We start from the raw sequence: 20,138 nt of genomic DNA, 5'->3' as shown, positions 1-20,138 counted from the left end.
ACTCAGAGCTTCAAGACATGGTTGTGAAATTTCTGTTGAGGATGATATACAGTTCCCCAATCCCTCCACGGGGGCCCAGAGATTCTCTTTTCAGGAACCCAGCAGGATTTTAAGCTCAATGTTCCACAAGACCCCTTTTTCCGAAAGCCCACATTTCAGCCCTAGAATTGTAGGTGAGTTCTTTGACAACTTTCAGAATGTTCAGCTCCAACAACCATGAATGAAAAGTAAATGCAGAAAGCATTTGGCCGTACTCTCAGCTGGGGAAACTTCCAGTCAAAGACTTTTGTAAGCAAATTTCTGGAAACATATCTTCTTTAGCTCAGATCTAAGAAAAGTTTTTTGTAAAGAGAGGTCAGTTTTATTTCTCCTTGATACAGAGTTGAAATAGGTGATGTATATAATTCCTTCTTAAAGGGGAATTTTGTCATAATGGAAGCCATTCATAAAATATTGTAATACTGAAAATTGTGATGTACCATGCCATCAGACATTTACTATTCTGGTTTGAATAACTTATGTATGTGCCTAGAGCACACATTAAAGATTTTTTTTAGGTTGCTTTTTTTTGGTAGGTTTGTATCCTTTTCCTACCTCCTCCCAGAGTGCTACCCCATAAAACAAATAGTAATTTTAAGGAAAAAGAAGAGGAAAAATCAGCATAACTGATCATTATATATCAAAAAAAAGTCTGAAAACGTGTGCAATGTGGAACTTCTATCTTTGCAAAGAGATGAATTGGCAGTATCTGTTTCTTCTTTCAAGCCATGCTTGTGGTTTATTATTTTGCAGCATTCACTTTTGGTGTGTGTATGGTTGTTCTTTCAGTTTACATAATTATAGCCATTGTGTATATTGTTGTCATAGCTCTACTTACTTTACTCTGCACCAATTCATGCAGATCTGTTCATATTTCTCTATTCATCGCATTCATGATTTCTTTCAACACAGTAATATTGTTTAATATTTATGTACCACAATTTTCTTAACCACTTAAAGTTCTAAGTAATACACATCTACAACTGAAACTTGTCCCTTAAATTCAAAGGTGTGACTGTAGGCAATGACTATTAATTGTGGGGGACGTTGTGGCTAAGTGGCCAACATGTAACATGGTGTATGAAGAGGTGGCTCATGTCAGTGACTCTGTACCCCTTCTGTCCTTCTTTGTAGAACTTCATTAGTGACACACTGGAACTTTCGGTGGATTTCCTTTGTTATACCTCTATAGGGAGGTATAGCATTTGTTTCCAGTGATACCATGAGGTATCAGAGTGGGACTGAAATGGAAGAAGAATATTACTCATGTTTCTATAGTACTTCAAGATTTACAAAGAGCTTTCTTCAGAACACCTAGCAAAGTAGAAAGTATATGCATTATTATCCTGATTTTACAGATGAGGCTCAGTATTCCCATTTCAGTATTTTCTGGATCCCTATCAATAGGGATATTCATATTCATATCGATGAGTGCGTCTAATGATGCACTAAGTCCCTACTAAATCACAACTGACTCATTCTATGCCATTCTTGTCCTTGTTTCCCTTCCCCTCTCCAAATAAATCCTCCACAGGGATCTATCCAATGTGCTGAAGTCCTTCCTTTAAGTATTTTAAGGTAAAGTGGGAATTTTAGTGCAGCCATTGAGCTGACCCTCTGGATTCTCACACTCCATGATGAACTCAGCTCCTTTTTTTGACTGTGTACACTTCCTGTATGATCATTTTTATGTAATCCCTTTGCAACTCGGGGAGTACTTATTCTCTGTTTTATACTAATGACCCCAGTGTCCCTAAAGTTTTCCCAGGTGCCATGGTCTGTTAAGCCCCTGAGTGTTGAAACCTATGATTTTCATAGCAAGGAGTAAAAAGAATATTCCCCAAACTGAGCCAGAAATACCACATCCTATTCCCTGTGATTCACAGTTTGATGGGTGGATGCCACTAGATCTTGACTGCAGTGTAAGTTTGTTGATTTAACACAATGCTGTCCACACATGTTTGGATGCTCTAAGATGACTGTGCTGTCTTAAACATTCCCAGGTGACATGTTGTGCTTGATGTATGGGACAGAGATATGTCTACTGATGCCTCATGATACCTGCAAGGAAAATAATTATGGCTTACTTTCTAGATTATCAAGTCTTTTGGTTCCAAGTGCAATACTCTTTACACAATGCCATTCTTTAGAAAGAACAGCATTGGAAACATCAGATATACTAAAATTGTAAAATTCTATGAAGCTTAAGAAGGCACTTTGCTCTTCCTACAGAATCAATTTCCCTATGTTTTTCAGTCTATCAGATCAGCTCCAGGAAGTCTTCTAACCTGCAGGACCAGGCTTTGGGAAAAGAAAGTCTGTTAGCAAATATTTTATCTGATTTGTACCTTCAGATGCCTAAATCCCTCTTTGTAGCTCCCATGAGCTACAGAAAGGGAAAATCCTTGTGTCTTGTCTGGTCTGATTATAGTCATTACAGGACCTGACCTATCAACTGTGCTGAGACAGTCATATCCAAGTCATGTCTCCCAGCTGCATCATGCATAGGAGATGGAAATAGGACAAAACAAGGCTCCCTGGCAGATCTAAAACACTGTAGTCCTTAATCTATGAAGAATCATCCTGTGGTCCCTTGCCAAGGATTATAATGCCTTAGTAGGGTTCCGCTTCCTTTCTGTCCACCCCCGTCACAGGGTAAAGACAACACTCATTTCATATAGTTCTTATTTCCTAGAAAACTCTTTGATCTTCTTAGTGATCTCTAAGTCAGTGGTAGATAGGCTAGTTCTAGACCTGCCTCTTGCTCTCTAAGCATGTGGAACAAGCTACCCAGCTATTTATGATTTGGAAAGGAAGGGTTCCATTTTTTGCTAACAGTATGACAGTTCTTCTACAGAGTGTACAGGCTCTCAGGGAGAAACCCTGAGATTCCCTATTAACATGGCCTTTTCTTTTTGTTCTCAGGGAACCCAAAAGGTGCGATGCTCACCCATGGAAATGTGGTTGCTGATTTTTCAGGCTTTCTGAAAGTCACAGAGGTGAATATGGCAGTATCACTAATGTGGTCAGAGAGCCCATCCAGAACATCTTGAATTTTCAGGTTTCTTTTCATTTTGCAATCCTGGATATCATATGTGAGCCTGGTGCTTTGGTCCTTACTTGAGGAACACCACCTTGGCCATCAGTGGAATTGTAAAAGCCCAAATATGCAATTTATTCTGCCTTAATAAGGAACAATCAATAATCTCCAAGCACATAAATCCCAGGAGTTACTTCAACAAAACCAAAAAATCATTTCCCACCTATTTCATATAAATTTCTTAGTGTCACTACGTACAAATTAAATTCACAACTGTGAATATAAATGCAGTTTATAGAGCATTCATTGTCATTCTTGCATTTCTAAATAATAATTTCAAAATTCTGTTTTGACCACTCCTTTCAAGTAAGAAACTGTAGGTACTATTACTTTGTGATGGAATTTAAAAAGTAAATCCTAAATTAAACTAGTAATGGTTTTTGTGCTAACGAAATAGATTTTAAAAACTATCTTTTAAATGCTTTATTCCCAATGTGCAAGATAAAATAAATCTTGTCCCAAAGAGAAAGGGATTAGGAACCCTTTTTCCCTGGGGAAAGTTACTCTACGTATTTGTGCCTAATTTGTGTTCAAAGGTTGTGGAAAAAGCCTTTGGCAAAAAGGCACAACTAGAGAACTATAAGTGAGCTCTGGATCAGTAGCCAAATCCGACCCATTTCAGAGTTCCATTCAAATTCAGCCAAAATACCAGAACAAAAAAGGATGCCATAGAAAAAGGAGGGAATCTTAAGAGTCTGTGAAATAACAACTTTTGAAGGCAGTTATCTGCAAGTTATATCTTCCAAAACACAGGTGTGCCCATCTTAGAAACAGGACTTAGAAGTAATAGGTTCCCTAAGATACAATGCTCATGAAATACATAGAAGGTATATTTTTTCTAACAAATAACTTTTTAAAATAAATGCATATGTTTTTAATGTCATAAAAGCTTGACCTCCATGGCACAAACATCCATTTTGTCTTGAATTACAATGTATGCCCAAAGTTTGCCACAGATATTATCATATTGGAGTAAATGGGTCTGTGTGACAAAACTGAAAAAACGATATCTTTTAATACAGTGTAATAAAAACCCTTAGCTATAACTTAGCCATTCCCTCTCCAATGTCATCTCATAGGAGATCAGATTAACTCTCTCTGTAAAGTTCCTGTGAAGGTATCCAATGTATTTTCATCCATTTCCATAAGAGAAGGATGTTCACTGAAGCCTAACATGTGGAAGACTACCCACTGGCTTCTTTTCTTTTCTCTACACTCTCCCAAACTGTGACTGTGACAAGGGTATTGAATGCAATTCCTAAAGCTGAGGAAAGGCTTTATGACTAAATTAATTGTCCTCAGACTGTAAGTGAGTGATCTTGAGGATTTGGCTGGCACTATAGCCAAGGGATATCTTGTTCCTTGTGGTCTACTTGGGTGTACATTTTAGGCAACTCCATCTATGCCCCATTATGAAGGTCAGGGAGATCTTGGGTCTGTTCCCACAGCAAATTCCATCACATATTCCCCCGGGGTAGAAATAAGAAAATGTTCAAGGGGAGAAGGGAAAAATTACTCTCCCTTCCAAAATGTTTAGTGGCAAAATTGAAGATAGAAAAAGAATCCTGCATCTTTTGGTCTAAATGACTTATAAAGAGGGTGGAGAAGAGTTCAGGCATCAAATCTGCAATGATTTCATGCTTAAAAAGAGCCATTTTTCCCTAGTGCTCCCATACACAGTATAAGATGCAGATTTCTTTGTAAAAGTAGTGCTTTTGTGGGGACTCTGCTCCACTGGTTTGTATGTGCTTCATTTTGCTCTTTGCTGCTCCCAATAACCTGAAGTCATTGACATTGTGACCTAACAGTTCACTTCCTATACTGCTCTCTTTCTGTTTCTTTCTTTTTCTTTCACTGTGTCTTTCTTTCTCTCTTCTCTCCTATGTCTTCTCTCTTTCTCCCCTTCTTCCCAGTATTCCTTACTCTTTTCAGCTTTTCTAGCCCTTTATCCATCCATTTTCTTTCTCTTCTCTATTCCTCTCACTTCTCTTTGTCTCTGTTCTTTCACTTATCCTATCCTCTCTCTCCTCTTCCTTCCTTTCTTTCTGTGCTTTTTCTTTCTCTTCTGCTTTGTGAAGTCTGTTTCCCCTTTTCTCACTATCTTTCTCCTTTCTTTTTTCCTCTCTTGCCCCTATATCATCCTCTCTTCCCCTTCTCACTGCTACTTCCCTTTTTCTTGCTCTCCCATCTCTCTTCTCTTCCTTTCCTTTTTCTCTAATCTTTACTGTTTGCTCCTCTAGTACCATTTTCTCTTTATTGTTTTATGACTTTCTTGTTGTCTTCCTGTCAGTGTTTCTTTCCTTTCTGTCTCCCATGCCCTTCACCTGCAGAAAGTGATCTTTCCGAGACAGGACGATGTGCTCATCTCCTTCCTGCCTCTGGCTCACATGTTTGAAAGAGTTATACAGGTAAGACACCTGTCTGACTGACTGGGCCTGGTTCGGGCTCCTTTTGTTTTCTTACAGAGTCAGTGGTCACCCACTTGTGAGGATGTACACATTTCCTATTTGCCTTTAGCACACATGTTTGAGAGAATGGTACAGGTAAGGTCCAAGCATCAGAGAAGTCTTCTTCTGTGACAAGAACGAATAACCCTACTGAAACCATTGGCAGTGTGACATAGAACTAAAAATGTACCATACTCAGAAAGTGTAATGGGGGCTTCCTTCAGTGCTTAATGTTGGACTAATCATCTGTGTGTGTGTCAAAGTTCTTTAGGGTGTTGGATAGCGAAAATAATAGCTTTATTATAGAGAAGACCACTGGGGCCAGATCTCATCTATTGAGCAAGCTAATGCATTCCTTTCTTAGATAGGATGGATTTTTTTTTGGAGGGAACCTCTCCCTTAGAGGGAACCTTCCAATGGTAATGTCTGCTTCAACAAAAACCCCTTTACCATAACCCCAGTTGGCACAGACTAGCTGCTGCCACATTTATCAGTATAGTTTTGCATCTCCATTTCTGACAGAAGCTTCACAACTCATCACATAATAGAAGCAAGGGTAAATCTTGAACAAAACTCTAGGAAATGACCAACAAGTGATTTTTACAAAGTGCCTACTATGTGCCAGACACTGTGCTAGGCATTACTGACATAAGTACAAAGAATAACAAAATTCCTATTCATTAAGAGTTTACATTATAATGTAAGAAATAATAAGTACATGTAAAAATACAAATGGCACAAATGTAAAGTAAATACATACAAACATATATAAAGTTGTTCAATGTAAATTTGGGAGGGAGGACACTAGCAGTTGAAGGAATTAGCAAAAATTTCATGAAGAAAATGGTGCTTGAGATGGATCTGAAAGAAAGAGAAGAATTCTGTGAGGTGATGGTAAGGAGAGAGGGAGTGTATTCTAGTCATGAGAGACAGTTGGTAAAAAGTCATAGAGATGGGTGACCGAGTACTCTGTTTGAGGAAGAAAGAGGAGGCTAGGTTGGACAGAGGGCAGGAGGGGAAGTAATGAATGTCTAATGAGGTTGGAAAGATAGATTGAAACCAGGTTAGGTAGGAGTTTAAAACTAAGCAGAAGAGTTTACCTTTTGTCTAATACTAAGAGGCACTGATTAAGTAGGAGAGTCATAATTTTAGATCTGTGCTTTAGGAAAATTACTTTGTATATAGACTAGATTGGAGCAGAAAGAGACTTGAGGCAGGGAAATCAACTGGAAGACTCACAGTAATGTCGGTGAGAGTGGATAAGGACCTGAACTAAAGTAATGACTATATGAGTAGAGAGAATATGTGAGAGATATGAAGGGAGAAACAGCAAACTTTGCTCACTGATTGAACATATGGAGTGAGAGTAAGGATTCTGGCATAATGCTAAGGTCATGAACCTGGGATACTACCAGGACAGTATTGTCTTCTGCAGAAACAGGGAAGTTTGGGAGAAGAGAAGGATTTGAGGGAAAATATAAAGAGTTCAGTTTTGCCCATACTGAGTTTAAGATGTCTCCAGTTTGTCCAGTTGGAAATGCCCAATAAGTGATTGGTGATGCAAGTTGAAAACTCAGGGGATAGATGGATCTGGGTTCCATCTGTGTAGAGATTATAATTAAACCTATAGGGGCTGATAAGGAACAAGGGAGCATGGAGGGAGAAGAGAAGAGGCCCCTAAGTCAGAACCCTGAGGAATACGCACAGTTAGGAGATATGATATGGATGACAAGTGAACCAGGAATACTGAGGAGCAGTCAAACAGGAAGGAAGTAAATCATGAGAAAATAGTGTTCACAAATACCGAGAGAGGAGATAGTATCCAAGAGTAGCTGATTAGCAGTGTCAAATGCAGGAGACAGGTTGAGTAGGATGAGGTCTAAGGAAAAACAAACATCAGATTTGACAATTATTAATTATGATCACTATTAACCATGGAGAAAGCACTTGTAAGTTTGGTGATGTAATTGGAAGCCAGATTGCAAAGAGTTCAGAAATGAATGAAAGGAGAGCAGGTAAAAGTAGCAAGCATAGACAGTTTTTTTCATGCAGTGTGCCTAAGGAATGAAATCAGTGTTACTCTCAGTAACGTAGGAGGCTATATGTTTCATCCCCAGATATCTCTTCACTTGGTTTTTGCTAAAATAAGAAATGTAAATTTTGAAAGAGTATGGACTAATTTGGAAATGTGGGCCCCAAATGAAATAGCTGAATATATACATCTCTTTCCCCAGAAGTGTTCCTTCACTGATAGGACATGTGTAAATGGATCAATAGCTCTTCCACTTTCTTCACTGTTTTCTTTAATAAATAGAAGTTAATCAGTTCAGAGCTGGGACCAAAAGTCACCTTCCATACCCATCCAAATTAAAGATGCTAAAAAAAAGTCTTTCCATCTGCCCTAAGTCAGCTTTCCCTTTGAAAGTTTCAAGAATATGATAATGATCTACAGTCACTGTCCTCTTCCTAATCATCAAACTATAGTCTGGGGACACAAGGGATGATGACATAATCTATATTCAGAGAAAAACAGTATTTTGACTATTTAGCCATTAGAAGCATGGTCTTTGAGTAAACTGTGTTATTACTTTACAAGTGAAAGAAAAACCTGAAATATTAATGTATGACATCATCTTAGTTTATAAGCAACCCTAGAGGTAGCACCTGAGGCCTTTGGGGAAGTGCTAGACATTAGGAGAAGAAAGAGCTTTGGTGTAATAACTGATGACTACTTAGTGAAGTCTGGAAGAGTCAATTTTCAAAGGTGCCTGAGGAATCTCTGGGAAGAATGAGCCAGTTCCTGTGGGAGAATCGAGTGCATATTTCCATAAGCACCTTAAGCAGATGACCCCTTCATGCCTAAGTCTTCACATATATGGACTTTTCACTTGAATACACACATGCATCAGTATTCTTCCATTCTAGAATGTTAATGCTAAATGGAAAATGTATGTCAAAGACTGTGATGTTGCTCCTAGAAAAGCTTTTTCCTTAAATCATCTTCCATTTTGCACCTCAAGTTTTGACAGCTATGAAACTAGGGAGATGAACTCAATGACCTCTGATGTCTCTTCATTCTATAAGTCTCTGTCCTATTCCGTCATAGAGCATTTTCTTTTCTAAATATCTTTAGAAGATATTTTTCCTTCAATTTGAGAACACAGGCTTATAATTATCATCCAAGGAAACCAAAGGACACAAAATAGTCTCATCTTCCTGATTAAATATCACATGGGAATCATGATTAATTACATTGCATATAGATGTTTATGGAAACAAAGACAAGATGCACAGGTCTGAGATTTAGAAAAATTATCCACATTCTTCTTGTGACACCCTTGTGGGACAGTCATGGAGGCAATCTGACTGCTACCTTCCGGTGACACTGATAAAGAAATAGCTGATGAGGCATTTGGGGTTGGGGTAGGACTTCCAGAGTGGCAACCTTTGTTCCCATATTCTGAATCACACAAAGGACTAATTTGTAGAAGCATTGATAACTTTGGGATAGGGTGAGTCCCCTTAACCCCAGATCTCAGAATTGCCCTGGAATGACAATGTGTGGCTGGGCTGTCAGAGTCCAGGCCAATTGTCACTCTGCCCTCTGGGATTAGGATGGCTTTAAATAGCTCTTTAGCTAAAGATGAACATAGCCTTTTATTCAGTATCTCTCTCTCTCTATCTTTTTCTCTCTCTCCTATACCATTTTTTTTTAACAGTCAGTGGTGTACTGCCATGGGGGAAGAGTTGGATTCTTCCAAGGAGACATCCGCCTTCTGTCAGATGACATGAAAGCTCTACATCCCACCATCTTCCCAGTGGTCCCCAGACTGCTAAACAGAATGTATGACAAGGTGAGCTGGCTTGGTCACCATAGAGTTCAATTCAGTAAGCATTTATTAAGTACATACTGGACACCAGGAGACAAAGACAAAAACAAATAGTTCTTGCCTTTAAGGAGCTTATATTCCACTGAAAGTAATATATTTGCCTAAAGAAAAATAAAAATAAATGCAAAGGAGGTTTACAGGAGGCATCAATAGCTGGTGATATCAGAAAAAGCCTCAGGCAGCCCTGGAACTGAGCCTTATTTAGACATAGATTCTAAGAGGCAGAAGTGAGAAAGGTAAGCATTCTGGGCATGCAGGACAGCCTATGCAAAGGCACAGAGACAGATGATGGAGTATTGTGTACTGGAAAAGAGCACACAGGCCTATTTAGTTGGAGTGGAGGTAATCAGCCTGGAAAGATAAGTTGGAGTCAAACACAGGATTCATTCTTCCTGTCCTAAGGTGGACACTGCCTCATCCTAACACTCAATCAGAGCTTCTAGCCATGTTGTTTTCTTCCTGAGAATAATACTAGGGAGACTCTAATGATTCTCTTTCATTGTCATGACCCATGGATGCTTTGGAGATAGCATTTGAGTTCTAGGGGCTAGAAGGAGGTGAGTTTTAAATATGCTCTTCCCATTACTCAAAATAAATAAGAACTGGTCCAAAGCTTCTTCTTTTCTACTTCTGGTCACCTTCAGTGGTTGCATCCTTTGGTCAACAAACATTTACAAAATACCTACATAATACAATGCATTATGCTATCCCAAATTACCATGAGTAGTATAATAGAGTATCTCTAAATTGTTAAATGGGAATTGAAATAACACTAGTAATGAGTAATGAGCTCCCTGTAATAAAATCTTCAAGCAGAAGCTGAATGACTATGTGTCAGAGATAATCATAAAGAGGATTCCTCCACTGAGTAGGTGGGTGGACCAGATGACCTTGTAAAGGATTCTTTTTAACTCTAAAGTTCTATGAGTCTCCTTCCTTTTCTCTTTCCTTCCCCTTTCTTCCTCTCCACTTCTATATTTTGTTACTCTCTACTCTATAACAGCAGATAGGTGGGCGAGCTTTAGCCTAGGAGAGATATCTTAGTTTCTTATTCTTTAGTCAAGTTCAACAGGGATTCACCTATCTCCTATACTAAGCTACCAAAGGTAAAAGTAGAGTTGGGTTCTGGGCTTACAGATTCCTTTCCATAGAAGCAACTGAGCGTGAAATTTTGTGCCCATTGAAAACTTTTATCCATTTTGTTTATCTCAGATCTTCAGCCAAGCAAATACTCCATTGAAACGGTGGCTCCTGGAATTTGCTGCAAAGCGTAAAAAGGCTGAAGTCCGAAGTGGAATCATTAGAAACGATAGCATATGGGATGAGCTGTTTTTTAATAAGATTCAGGTAAGGAGTTGGGTAACGCAGCTGTGGCATGAAACAAAGTATCAGACAATTTATTCCACAGGGAAATGCTTGTATTTCCAAAGAGCTCCACATGATTTGCTCATATTTCCGAGTCTCATAACTTTAATACTGGCATATTGTAACCAGAGTGGGGTGAAATGAGGGTCATTGGTAGAGACTAAGTACAGGAAGAAGAGATGGGACCTTAAGGGAATAGAAATCAGCAATTCTGTAGGGAACTCAAAAACATTTAATTTTCTCCAATGATATTACCCAAAGTCTGTAAGCTTTCATGTTCTCCCTAGTAGACATGAGAAGGAAAAAGCTGAACACTAAAACCAAGGTAATTTTCATGGAGCAATACTAAATAAAAAGGTAGCAGAAAGAGCCCTAGCTCAGAAGGTAGAAGACCTGTGTTCTAGTCCAGGCTGTCAATGACTCGTTGCACAGCCTTAGGGTATTTCTTTCCTCTGTCTGGACCTTAGTATCTCCCTCTGAAATGAGTAGGATGGATGGACTAGACAGTTTTTGAGGTCCTTTCCAGTTTTCACAATCTGCCGTTCTAAGAATTATTTCTTTGTTTCCTGCCCTTCACTTGCCCCTGAATAGGACCAAATTCTTAGTTACTGTTGCATGCTTCTGCCAAAGGTCTCCTTATCCCTGCCCATCCTAACCTCCTCCAGGGAGCTATGGTTAATTAGTATTTTTGAAAAATTACATGATTGTGCATTCACTTGCTACTCCATTATTAGCTATGAAAGTTGATCACTCTTTAAAGTGCTTTTGGCCCCACTTACAAAGATGAAGTGTTCCAAGTCTTCCTTATCCACTGAGATGCATGGCAAAAGGAAGCAATGTATTGATCTGAAAACTATATATAAAAAGGAAGGCCATTAGCATTTCAGAAATTTGAAGTAGCTTCTTATAACTCAGCTCTTTTGATGCTGAGAAATGATGTAACCATGACTGGGTATATTTTAAGGGCACCAGCATTAAGGAGAGAACAAAATCTCCCAAAGGGTGTATAGATGAATAAATTAATAATGAATAAATAATAAATAATTCATTTAAATTGTAGCAGAACACGAAGGATTTGAAAACATTATTAAGTAACCTCTTCCACTGCATTTAACTTATTTTCTTCAACTTGAAATTGAATGAATTTATTTCCTAGCATTCTACGTCCCCACTAGATGACTTTAAGGTTCTCTCTATGTGGCTACCAGATTTCCAGGTCGAGTTCTAAGTCTATAGCTTTATCACTGCCTTGTTGTATAACATTGGCTAAAATATTCCTTTTCCTCAGGCCTCAGTTTCCCTATCTGTGAAGTGGTGGGATTAGACAACTGACCTTTAAGGTCCTTCTTACCTCTAACATGTAGTGGTTGACTTCTGAGCTTTGAGTTCCTGCATATTCCCTTGTGTTTTGTTCTTAGTGGCAAGTTGGGCTTCAGACTATTATTTTAGGCACATGTCAAGACCCTAATTAATTCGTTGTTTCCTGTCATGTGTTCTACAGGCTAGTCTTGGTGGGTGTGTTCGGATGATTGTCACTGGAGCAGCTCCTGCATCTCCCACGGTCCTGGGTTTTCTTCGTGCAGCCTTAGGGTGTCAGGTACAGTACCATAGCATGCAGACTATTTTCGAGTCATGTCTTGGAGCAGTTAGATATTCTCATAATCAGAATACCTGGGAATCATGTGGACCCAGTGGCCACATAGCAGCTTCTCCTTCCTCCAGAAGTAGAGAAAGTCAAGATAGATTTTACTTATTCTGGAAGAAAAGGACATTTATCTGGAGACTACTAGATTTCCCTCACTACTGATACCATATTGTTGAAGGTAAAGAGCCTAAATATGCTGCATCTTGGTTACTTATTCAATTCAAAAAGGATTTATTAAATTCCTACCCTGTACCATGCACTGAGGTAGGTCCTGGAAACACAAAGACAAAAATGAAAGAGTGCCTCCTTAAACAACTTTGAATCTATTGGGGGGAAATAATATGTCCACAGAGAATTAAATTTTAAAAAATATATATGTGAAGTAATTTACTAAGGTGAAGGCACTAGTAATTGAAATGAACATCCCATGAGCTGAACTTTGAAGAAAAGCTAGAATTCTACAAGATGCAGAGGATATAGAAGGAGTACATTCCAACCACTGGAGATGAACAAAGGCATGGATATGATGGCTGTGATACTGTGTACTGAGAACAGTAAGCAGGCCTATTTGGTTAAAACAGAGAATGCATACCGGAGTGTAATATGCAATAAGCCTGGAAAGGTAAACTGGTGCCAAAGGGCAAAGTTTTAAAACCAAGGAGAAGGGTTTTTATTTTACCCTGGAGATATGAGAGGCTTTGGAAGCAAGGGAGTAAGAGTCATAAATGAGACCTCTTAGGAGACTATTGCAATCATCTAGGCAAGAGGTGATAAGAGCCTTAACTGTGTGGGGATTGGGAGTTAGGGAAGAAGTAGCCAGGTGAATGGAGAGAAAGGAATTGATGGGAGATTGTCAGTTGCTGTGATTCAGGCATCACGTCTGCATCTGTTCTAGTTTGTACAATGTTTCCTAACCCAGACAGAAATATATAAATATGTCTTGCCTTTTAATTAAGAGGAGCAATATCTTTTTATATTGTATTTCCACTAAGTGTGTTCTGGTAGTATTTAAAATTAATTTAGCTTCTCATTCAACAAGTACTTATTAAGTGCCTTCTTTGGGCAAGGCCTTGTAGTAGATTCCATAAACTGGACATTATTAGTGGGATTCAAGTAACTTGGCTACATATGGTTTATGAGTATGTTTAAATATTGATCATTCAATGTTTTGTACTTATAACACTGTCTTCAGTATCTGAATCATGGTACTATCTTATAACAATGTTCTTTTAATAGTATAGCAAATAAATTCCTTTGGAAGGTGTCCAAGACAGGTGGATTTTATTCCAAATTTTCATGCACAGTGTTGTTATTTAGAGAGGTTTTAGGCTGTGTGCTTTTGCATAACTAAACAGACAGCAAGCTTAATAATAAATGGATAAATTATGTAAATTTTTTAAAATTGTAAACAGTTTAAAGCAATGTAGAGACATTAAGCCCCAAATCTCACCACATTTACTATCTATAGTAAAAAAAGAGAGTTTATCCCCAGCCTACCTTATTCATTTATTCATCACTATGATCTCCACTGAGCACAATACATAATTACGTCTTGCACAGCATCAACCAAAGTTACTTCCCCAATGCTGACTATTTTTAGATCATTCATGGGAAGTTAATTGACTGAAAAGAAAAACATTATACAACACAGGGGAAATTTCCACTGTTTGAATGATACCTGGATGAGTAATTATAACAACCATTTTGATATCTACATAGGAGAGAACTTTGCCTAAATTACTTCATTAAGTATAGGTATCTTTGAGTTGGTGGTGCAGGTTAAGAGCCATGTTTCTCTTGTAGGTATATGAAGGTTATGGCCAAACTGAGTGTACAGCTGGGTGTACCTTCACAACTCCAGGGGACTGGACCTCAGGTAAGAAAGAGGGCAAAATAGTAATCCCAGGCAGAAAAAAATTTAGGATATATATGTGTGTTAGAATTTGAAGGTTTTCCCACCAGGAAACAGTGGACTGCCAAATTTCCCAAAGTTTTTGAGTGACTAGAAGTATATGTGAATAGGAAAACACTGGCTTCTAGTAGCTAGAGCCATACTCCTTCGATTATAGCCTGGGTCAATCCTTTAGAAGGTCTTGGGTCTCTTATAATGTTAATGTTTGTAACATCACATTATGCATGTTTGTTTCTGGCACAGTATGATAATTTAGGTAACTAAGCATTATCTTAGTGATATTTCACCTAAAGTGGTTCTCGTCTTTACATTTGTCCTGTGGGGAGAGTAACAACCTATGACACTACCCACATAAATTTTTCCAAAACTTCACTCAAGTCCCCCAATCTCACTCCACCCTCCCTCTCTTACTTCTTACTTTATTGAGAAGATTGAGACCATGTCCGATAGTTGCTTCATTTCCTATCTTCCAAACAGCAAAATCTCTCTCTATCCTCCCCCTTCTTCTCCATTTTTGCCTCGGTCTCAGAAGGTGAAGTAGCCTTCCTCTTTGTCACCCTCTGGTGGTGCTCTCGATCCCAACTCCCCTTGGACCTTGTGCCCATAGTCATTCTCTATCTTCCTTCTCATCTTATATTTCTTTTTCCCTACTTATTCTTTCCATCATGCCTACAAATGTGTTCTTTCCTCTTCTATCTTAAAAAAAAAAGAAAAACCTTACCCTTGAACCCTGCTATAGTCTCAAGCTACCTCTTCTACTTCCCCAGTTACATTTCTAGAGTCTATTTATTTCCTCCACTTCCCCAATATCCACTCACTCTCCAACCCCTTATTATTATAACACTTCTACCACTCATTAATGAACTTTCTCCAAGTTCATCAATGACACTTTTGGGAGAAGGAGGTTTAGAACTGTGAATGGTGTAGGAAAATCCCAGTGAAGAAAGAAACTCCTGCTGCCAATTCAGATTGACATCTGTTCTGCAACTTAACAGCATTAAAGAATCACCTATGGCAGAGGTCTTCACATTTTTTGTTACATCTTCAATATGTGTTTATTTACGTATTTATGAATTATATATATTATGCTAGTGTATGAAATAATTATAAACATTATAAAATCAAAATAGACATCAAAAATAGACATTTAAAAAGGATGAGATTAAGGAAAAATAACACTGGATTCTCAAGTCATAGGGATTCATTGTGATTTATTGAGTATGAGAGAAGTGACATTGTTAGACTTGTAGTTAAAGACAATCACTCTGGCAACTGTGTGGGAGACAGATTGGAGAGGAGAGATATGAGGGAGGGCAATTAGTTGCCTACTAGTATAGTCTAGTTGAAGGCCTGAACTGGATAAAAACCAGGCAGGAAAAGAGAAGGGGACATATGTGACAAATGTTGTAGAGTTAGGAACTGGCAACTGATAAGATATGTGACATGAGTAAGCATTTGAGGATGGCACCAAAGTTGTGAACCTGAGATACTGAAAAGTAATGGGAAAGTTCAGAAGAGGAAAGGATTTAGGTGGAAAGATTTAGGTGCACTGAAATCTATGGTGCATGATCCATGAATATTCACCTTGAATTATTCTTTCCCACCCCATCCCCAAAGTGAGAAAGAAGATGCCACTGCCCTGAAGCACAGAACTTGGCCCCAGATACCTAGGTCCCCATTAGTTTATGGATACCCTATTAAGACAAAGCCATGATAAGCTATTATGGGAAGGGTGGATGTGACCCCATCTTCCCATGCTTCAATTGATTGATCCATCACTCCTGGAATCATGCTACCCTCTTCTAGGGGCTTGACCCCTTCTTTGGATGCCACTGGCTTAGGGATTGGAGATGTTAAACAATGTGCTCAAGTTTACTCAGCGGGTATAAATCTAGGTCACCTTGATTCTGAAGCTGACTCTGTATTCACCAGACTATGCCACCTCTCTCCAATGACCTTTTAAATCCCAAATCTAAAAGACCTTTTCTTCAGCTCTCATTCTTCTTTGCTAAAATGTAGGATACTTAATGAAGAATAATAAACGGTGAGCCTAGAAAAGCAGGTAAGAGCCAGATTATGAAGGATTTTTAATGCCAAATAAGTTTTTGTATTTTATCCTAGAGGCAAAAGGGAGCTACTAAATGATACTTCTTGAACAACAGAGTGACATGGTCAGACCTATGCTTTAGGAAGATAAATTCAGCAGCTGTTTAGAGAATGGATTAAAAAGGAAAGACTGAAAGCTAAAAGACAAATTAGAAAATTATCATAATAGCCAGTGCAAGTGGTGACGTCAATCTTAAACTAGGGTGGCCGTCAAATGAATAGAAAGAAGGTGATGGATACAAGACCCAATGTGGTAGTAGAATCAACAGAATATCACAACTGATAAGAGGGAAAAGGAAAAAGAATGAGTGGAGGACTCAAGGATCAAATATTATTTCTCCTTAATCTCATCTTTTTTAAAATGTCTATTTTTGGTGTATTTTATAATATATATAATTATTTACTATAGTAGTATATGTATATAATTTATAAATAAGTCTAGGGACCTGGATGTCAATATCCTCAACAGAAATAGAGAAAGAAACAGAGACAGTTTGGAGAAAAGATGAGTCTTGTTTCCAACATGATGAGTCAGAGATACTTATAGGGCTAGCAGTTGGGAGATGTCCAACTGGTATCCAATAATAATATGGGGCTGGAGCTTGGCAGAAAGCTTGAAACTAGACATACAGATCTTGGAATCATCTGTATCAAGGTGATTGCTAATCACATGGGAACTGATGAATTCATACAGAGTAGAGAGAAAAGGCCAAGTATACAAACCTGGATTACACTTATACATAAAAAGTGGGACAAAGATTGTGATCCTATAGAGAAAAACAGAAAGGCACAGTCAGAGGTACGTGAGCCAGGAAAGAGCAAGTATTGTAAAAACTACTATTATGAATAATAATTCCTGTCCTCAAGTAATTTTCATTGTAATAAAGGAGATATGGCATGAATCTAAATGAATATTGCATAAAGTAGAATTAATAAAGGAAAAGAAAGAATAAAGAGAAGACCATACCTTTAAAAAAAAAAAAACATGGAGGAGATGAGAGGTGATTGACCTTTTAAATCAATCTAGACTTTGGTCTAGAACAAAGGTTCCCAAAGTGGGTGATACCACCCCCTGGGGGCTACTGAAACAATCTAGGGGTGTGGTAGTAGTCTCAGGTGCAGTTGAAGGGCATTGAATAAAAATAAGGGACAATGGAAGCATAAGGAAAGAAGAGAATAAAATCTTGAAAAATCATTTGTATATGTTTCATCTGCTGTGTAACAGAGTTAAAGTCAAAGTGAATACATCATTTTCCAAATAAACGCACAAAATACAAGTTATAACTGATCAGTGGTCAAATCTGCTGATAGGTCTTAACAAGCAAGTGTTGGCAGGTGAGCATGTCAAGAAGTCCAGCATGCATCAGCAGGAATATGTACTGTGTAATGACTTGTTTGCAGTATTATACTATATAGTTACATGGTACAATATTGCATCATCAAAACTTCAATGCAGAAAAAAACCACAAATGTACAATAAATTTTTTAAATTTAAGATGACTTTTTAAAATTAATTTGTTTTCAGTTTTCTACAATCACTTCTGTAAGTCTTAGATTTTTCTACCCCTCCCTCCCTGAGATGGCATGCAATCTTCTATGGGTTCTATACATACATTCTTATTAACCACATTTTCACATTAGTCATGTTGCATAGAAGAATTAAAATGAATTAGAGAAACCATGAGAAAAAAATAAAACATAATACAAGAGAGAATATTCTGCTTCATTCTACGTTCTGATTCCACACTTCTTTCTCTGGATGTGTATGGCATTTTGCTCAAGAGTATATAATCTTGTGTTTATCCTTCCTTTTCCCTTATTAATTCCATTTTATGCCATATCCATTTGGATACATGTCATATCTCTTCTATTAGACTAGAAATTACTTGAGGACAACCAACCAAGATTTAGAGCTATTGATATTGTGAGCATTGATGAATGTAACAGAAAGTACACTGGCATACCCAGGGTTCTACTAGTACAGATTCTTAGATCTGCTTTACTAGGGAAGATAGCCATTTAAGGGGTCAACAGTCTTTTCTAATTACATTCATCAAATAGGGAAAATATAGGGAGAGAAATAAAGACCAAAAGACAGGGCTCTACTGCCTGAATCAAAGCAATATTGCTATACACTTTACATACACCCCTAGATCCAGAGAGCCTTTACATCTGAGAAGTCAGGGGGTCTAAACATACAGACACTCGGAGTCTCAACCAAGAAATCACAATATCCTTCTCATAAGCAAACCCCCAAAGTAAAATAGCAGCCTCCCAGCATATATAAGAAAGACTTGGCTCCTGATTGACTCAGAGTCAGTAGGCACAAAACCTCCATGACTCAGCGCAGCTGTGAACTACAAGGGTTCAAAGGAGATTGAGCCTTCAGATGCTCACAATTTAGCCTGAGCCTGGGATACTGAACTCCAAGAAGAAAACAAAAAACAATCCCTCTTTGCTTGATGTTACAATGAAATGATCTGTACTAAGTATTCTCAGCTACCTAGCAGGAAAACAAATCTAGGTAGAATAAGTGCTCAAAATGGCAAGGTGTCATATTCTCCTTTATTCTCATTTCTCCTCATTCAACAAGGTATTCTCTAACACTGTCTGAATTATAATTATAACCTATTTTATGAACTGGCTCCTTGACCTATCTAGGGCACTCAAATACAATATATGAGACATCTTCTGAAATCTCATTCTCATTTTTCTCCTGGATCTTTGACCACTTCTGTAGCAACTCATCCTTCCTTCCTCCATATGTTGGCTTATTTGCTGCCTTCATTGTTCCTTGTGATCATAAACAATACCATCGTTACTCAAGGTGCGCACTACCGGATTTGTGGGTTGCAACTGAAAGTCATTTAGCTCCAGATGGAGACTCTGAAACATCTAAGATCAATGAGTGAATTTAAAAGGTCCTCTATGGAGGACACCCACATGAATTCAGCCAACAATATAGCAACAAAGAAATATTAAACAAATAGCTGAGTCATGAGAATCTGTCAAAGGAAACAGAGAGATTAATGATGTCATTTCAGAACCAGGTCATTGCCACTGTCGATTACAGAAATGGCAATAACCTGGTCCTGAATTGCCATTGTCTTAATGATCAAGGTAGATTATACAAGGAAATTGTAAATCAAACAAACAATTGCACTCTACATCAGTGCAGGCTATAAAAATTTAGCACCTACTAAATATTAGAAACTCCCTAGATTGACAGATGAAATATCACCAAACTATAAATTAAGATCTCAAAATGTCCTAAAGAACTCGATCAATAAATTGTAATGGAAGGGTACTAAACTTAACTGTTATGCATGATTACTGGATATAACACTGACCCATAAAAACTTTAAAATGTGTATACTAGCTGTCACAATACCATATGTTTATAATGCTACATGGAACAAAAATATAAAACTTACAAAATATAAAAACTAAGCAGATGAGATCAAAATGATGTGAATAAGATGCATACTGTCTTTGTTATTCTGTGTGCTACTTGAGTTGTACCATGGATGCCTTTACTGAGCCTACAGTGTGTAGTAAGTGTACTTACATCCTAATACTTATTTAACTACCAAAAAAAAGTTGCATTATCACCCTGAAAAATAGTTCATAGAAT

The 20,138-nt window shown here is 38.0% G+C and overlaps 1 protein-coding gene across 3 annotated transcripts in view; it reads left to right on the top strand.

Moving 5' to 3' along the window:
• ACSL6 (acyl-CoA synthetase long chain family member 6) overlaps positions 1–20,138 on the top strand; it is a 69,088-nt gene that overhangs the window by 35,845 nt on the left and 13,105 nt on the right. Inside the window, exons 9-15 of one of the 3 annotated variants that reach the window (XM_072629981.1) lie at positions 2,965–3,038; positions 5,470–5,547; positions 5,605–5,682; positions 9,306–9,440; positions 10,689–10,823; positions 12,343–12,438; positions 14,290–14,362. In XM_072629981.1, coding sequence (XP_072486082.1) covers positions 2,965–3,038; positions 5,470–5,547; positions 5,605–5,682; positions 9,306–9,440; positions 10,689–10,823; positions 12,343–12,438; positions 14,290–14,362 — 669 coding nt within the window. The remainder of the gene's footprint in view (positions 1–2,964; positions 3,039–5,469; positions 5,548–5,604; positions 5,683–9,305; positions 9,441–10,688; positions 10,824–12,342; positions 12,439–14,289; positions 14,363–20,138) is intronic. The other 2 variants (XM_072629980.1, XM_072629979.1) reach the window with 2 other exon arrangements.

This window comes from Notamacropus eugenii, chromosome 1 (genome assembly GCF_028372415.1).
Source record: "Notamacropus eugenii isolate mMacEug1 chromosome 1, mMacEug1.pri_v2, whole genome shotgun sequence".
NCBI classification, from domain to species: domain Eukaryota; kingdom Metazoa; phylum Chordata; class Mammalia; order Diprotodontia; family Macropodidae; genus Notamacropus; species Notamacropus eugenii.
This window is presented reverse-complemented; position numbering and strand designations above follow the sequence as displayed.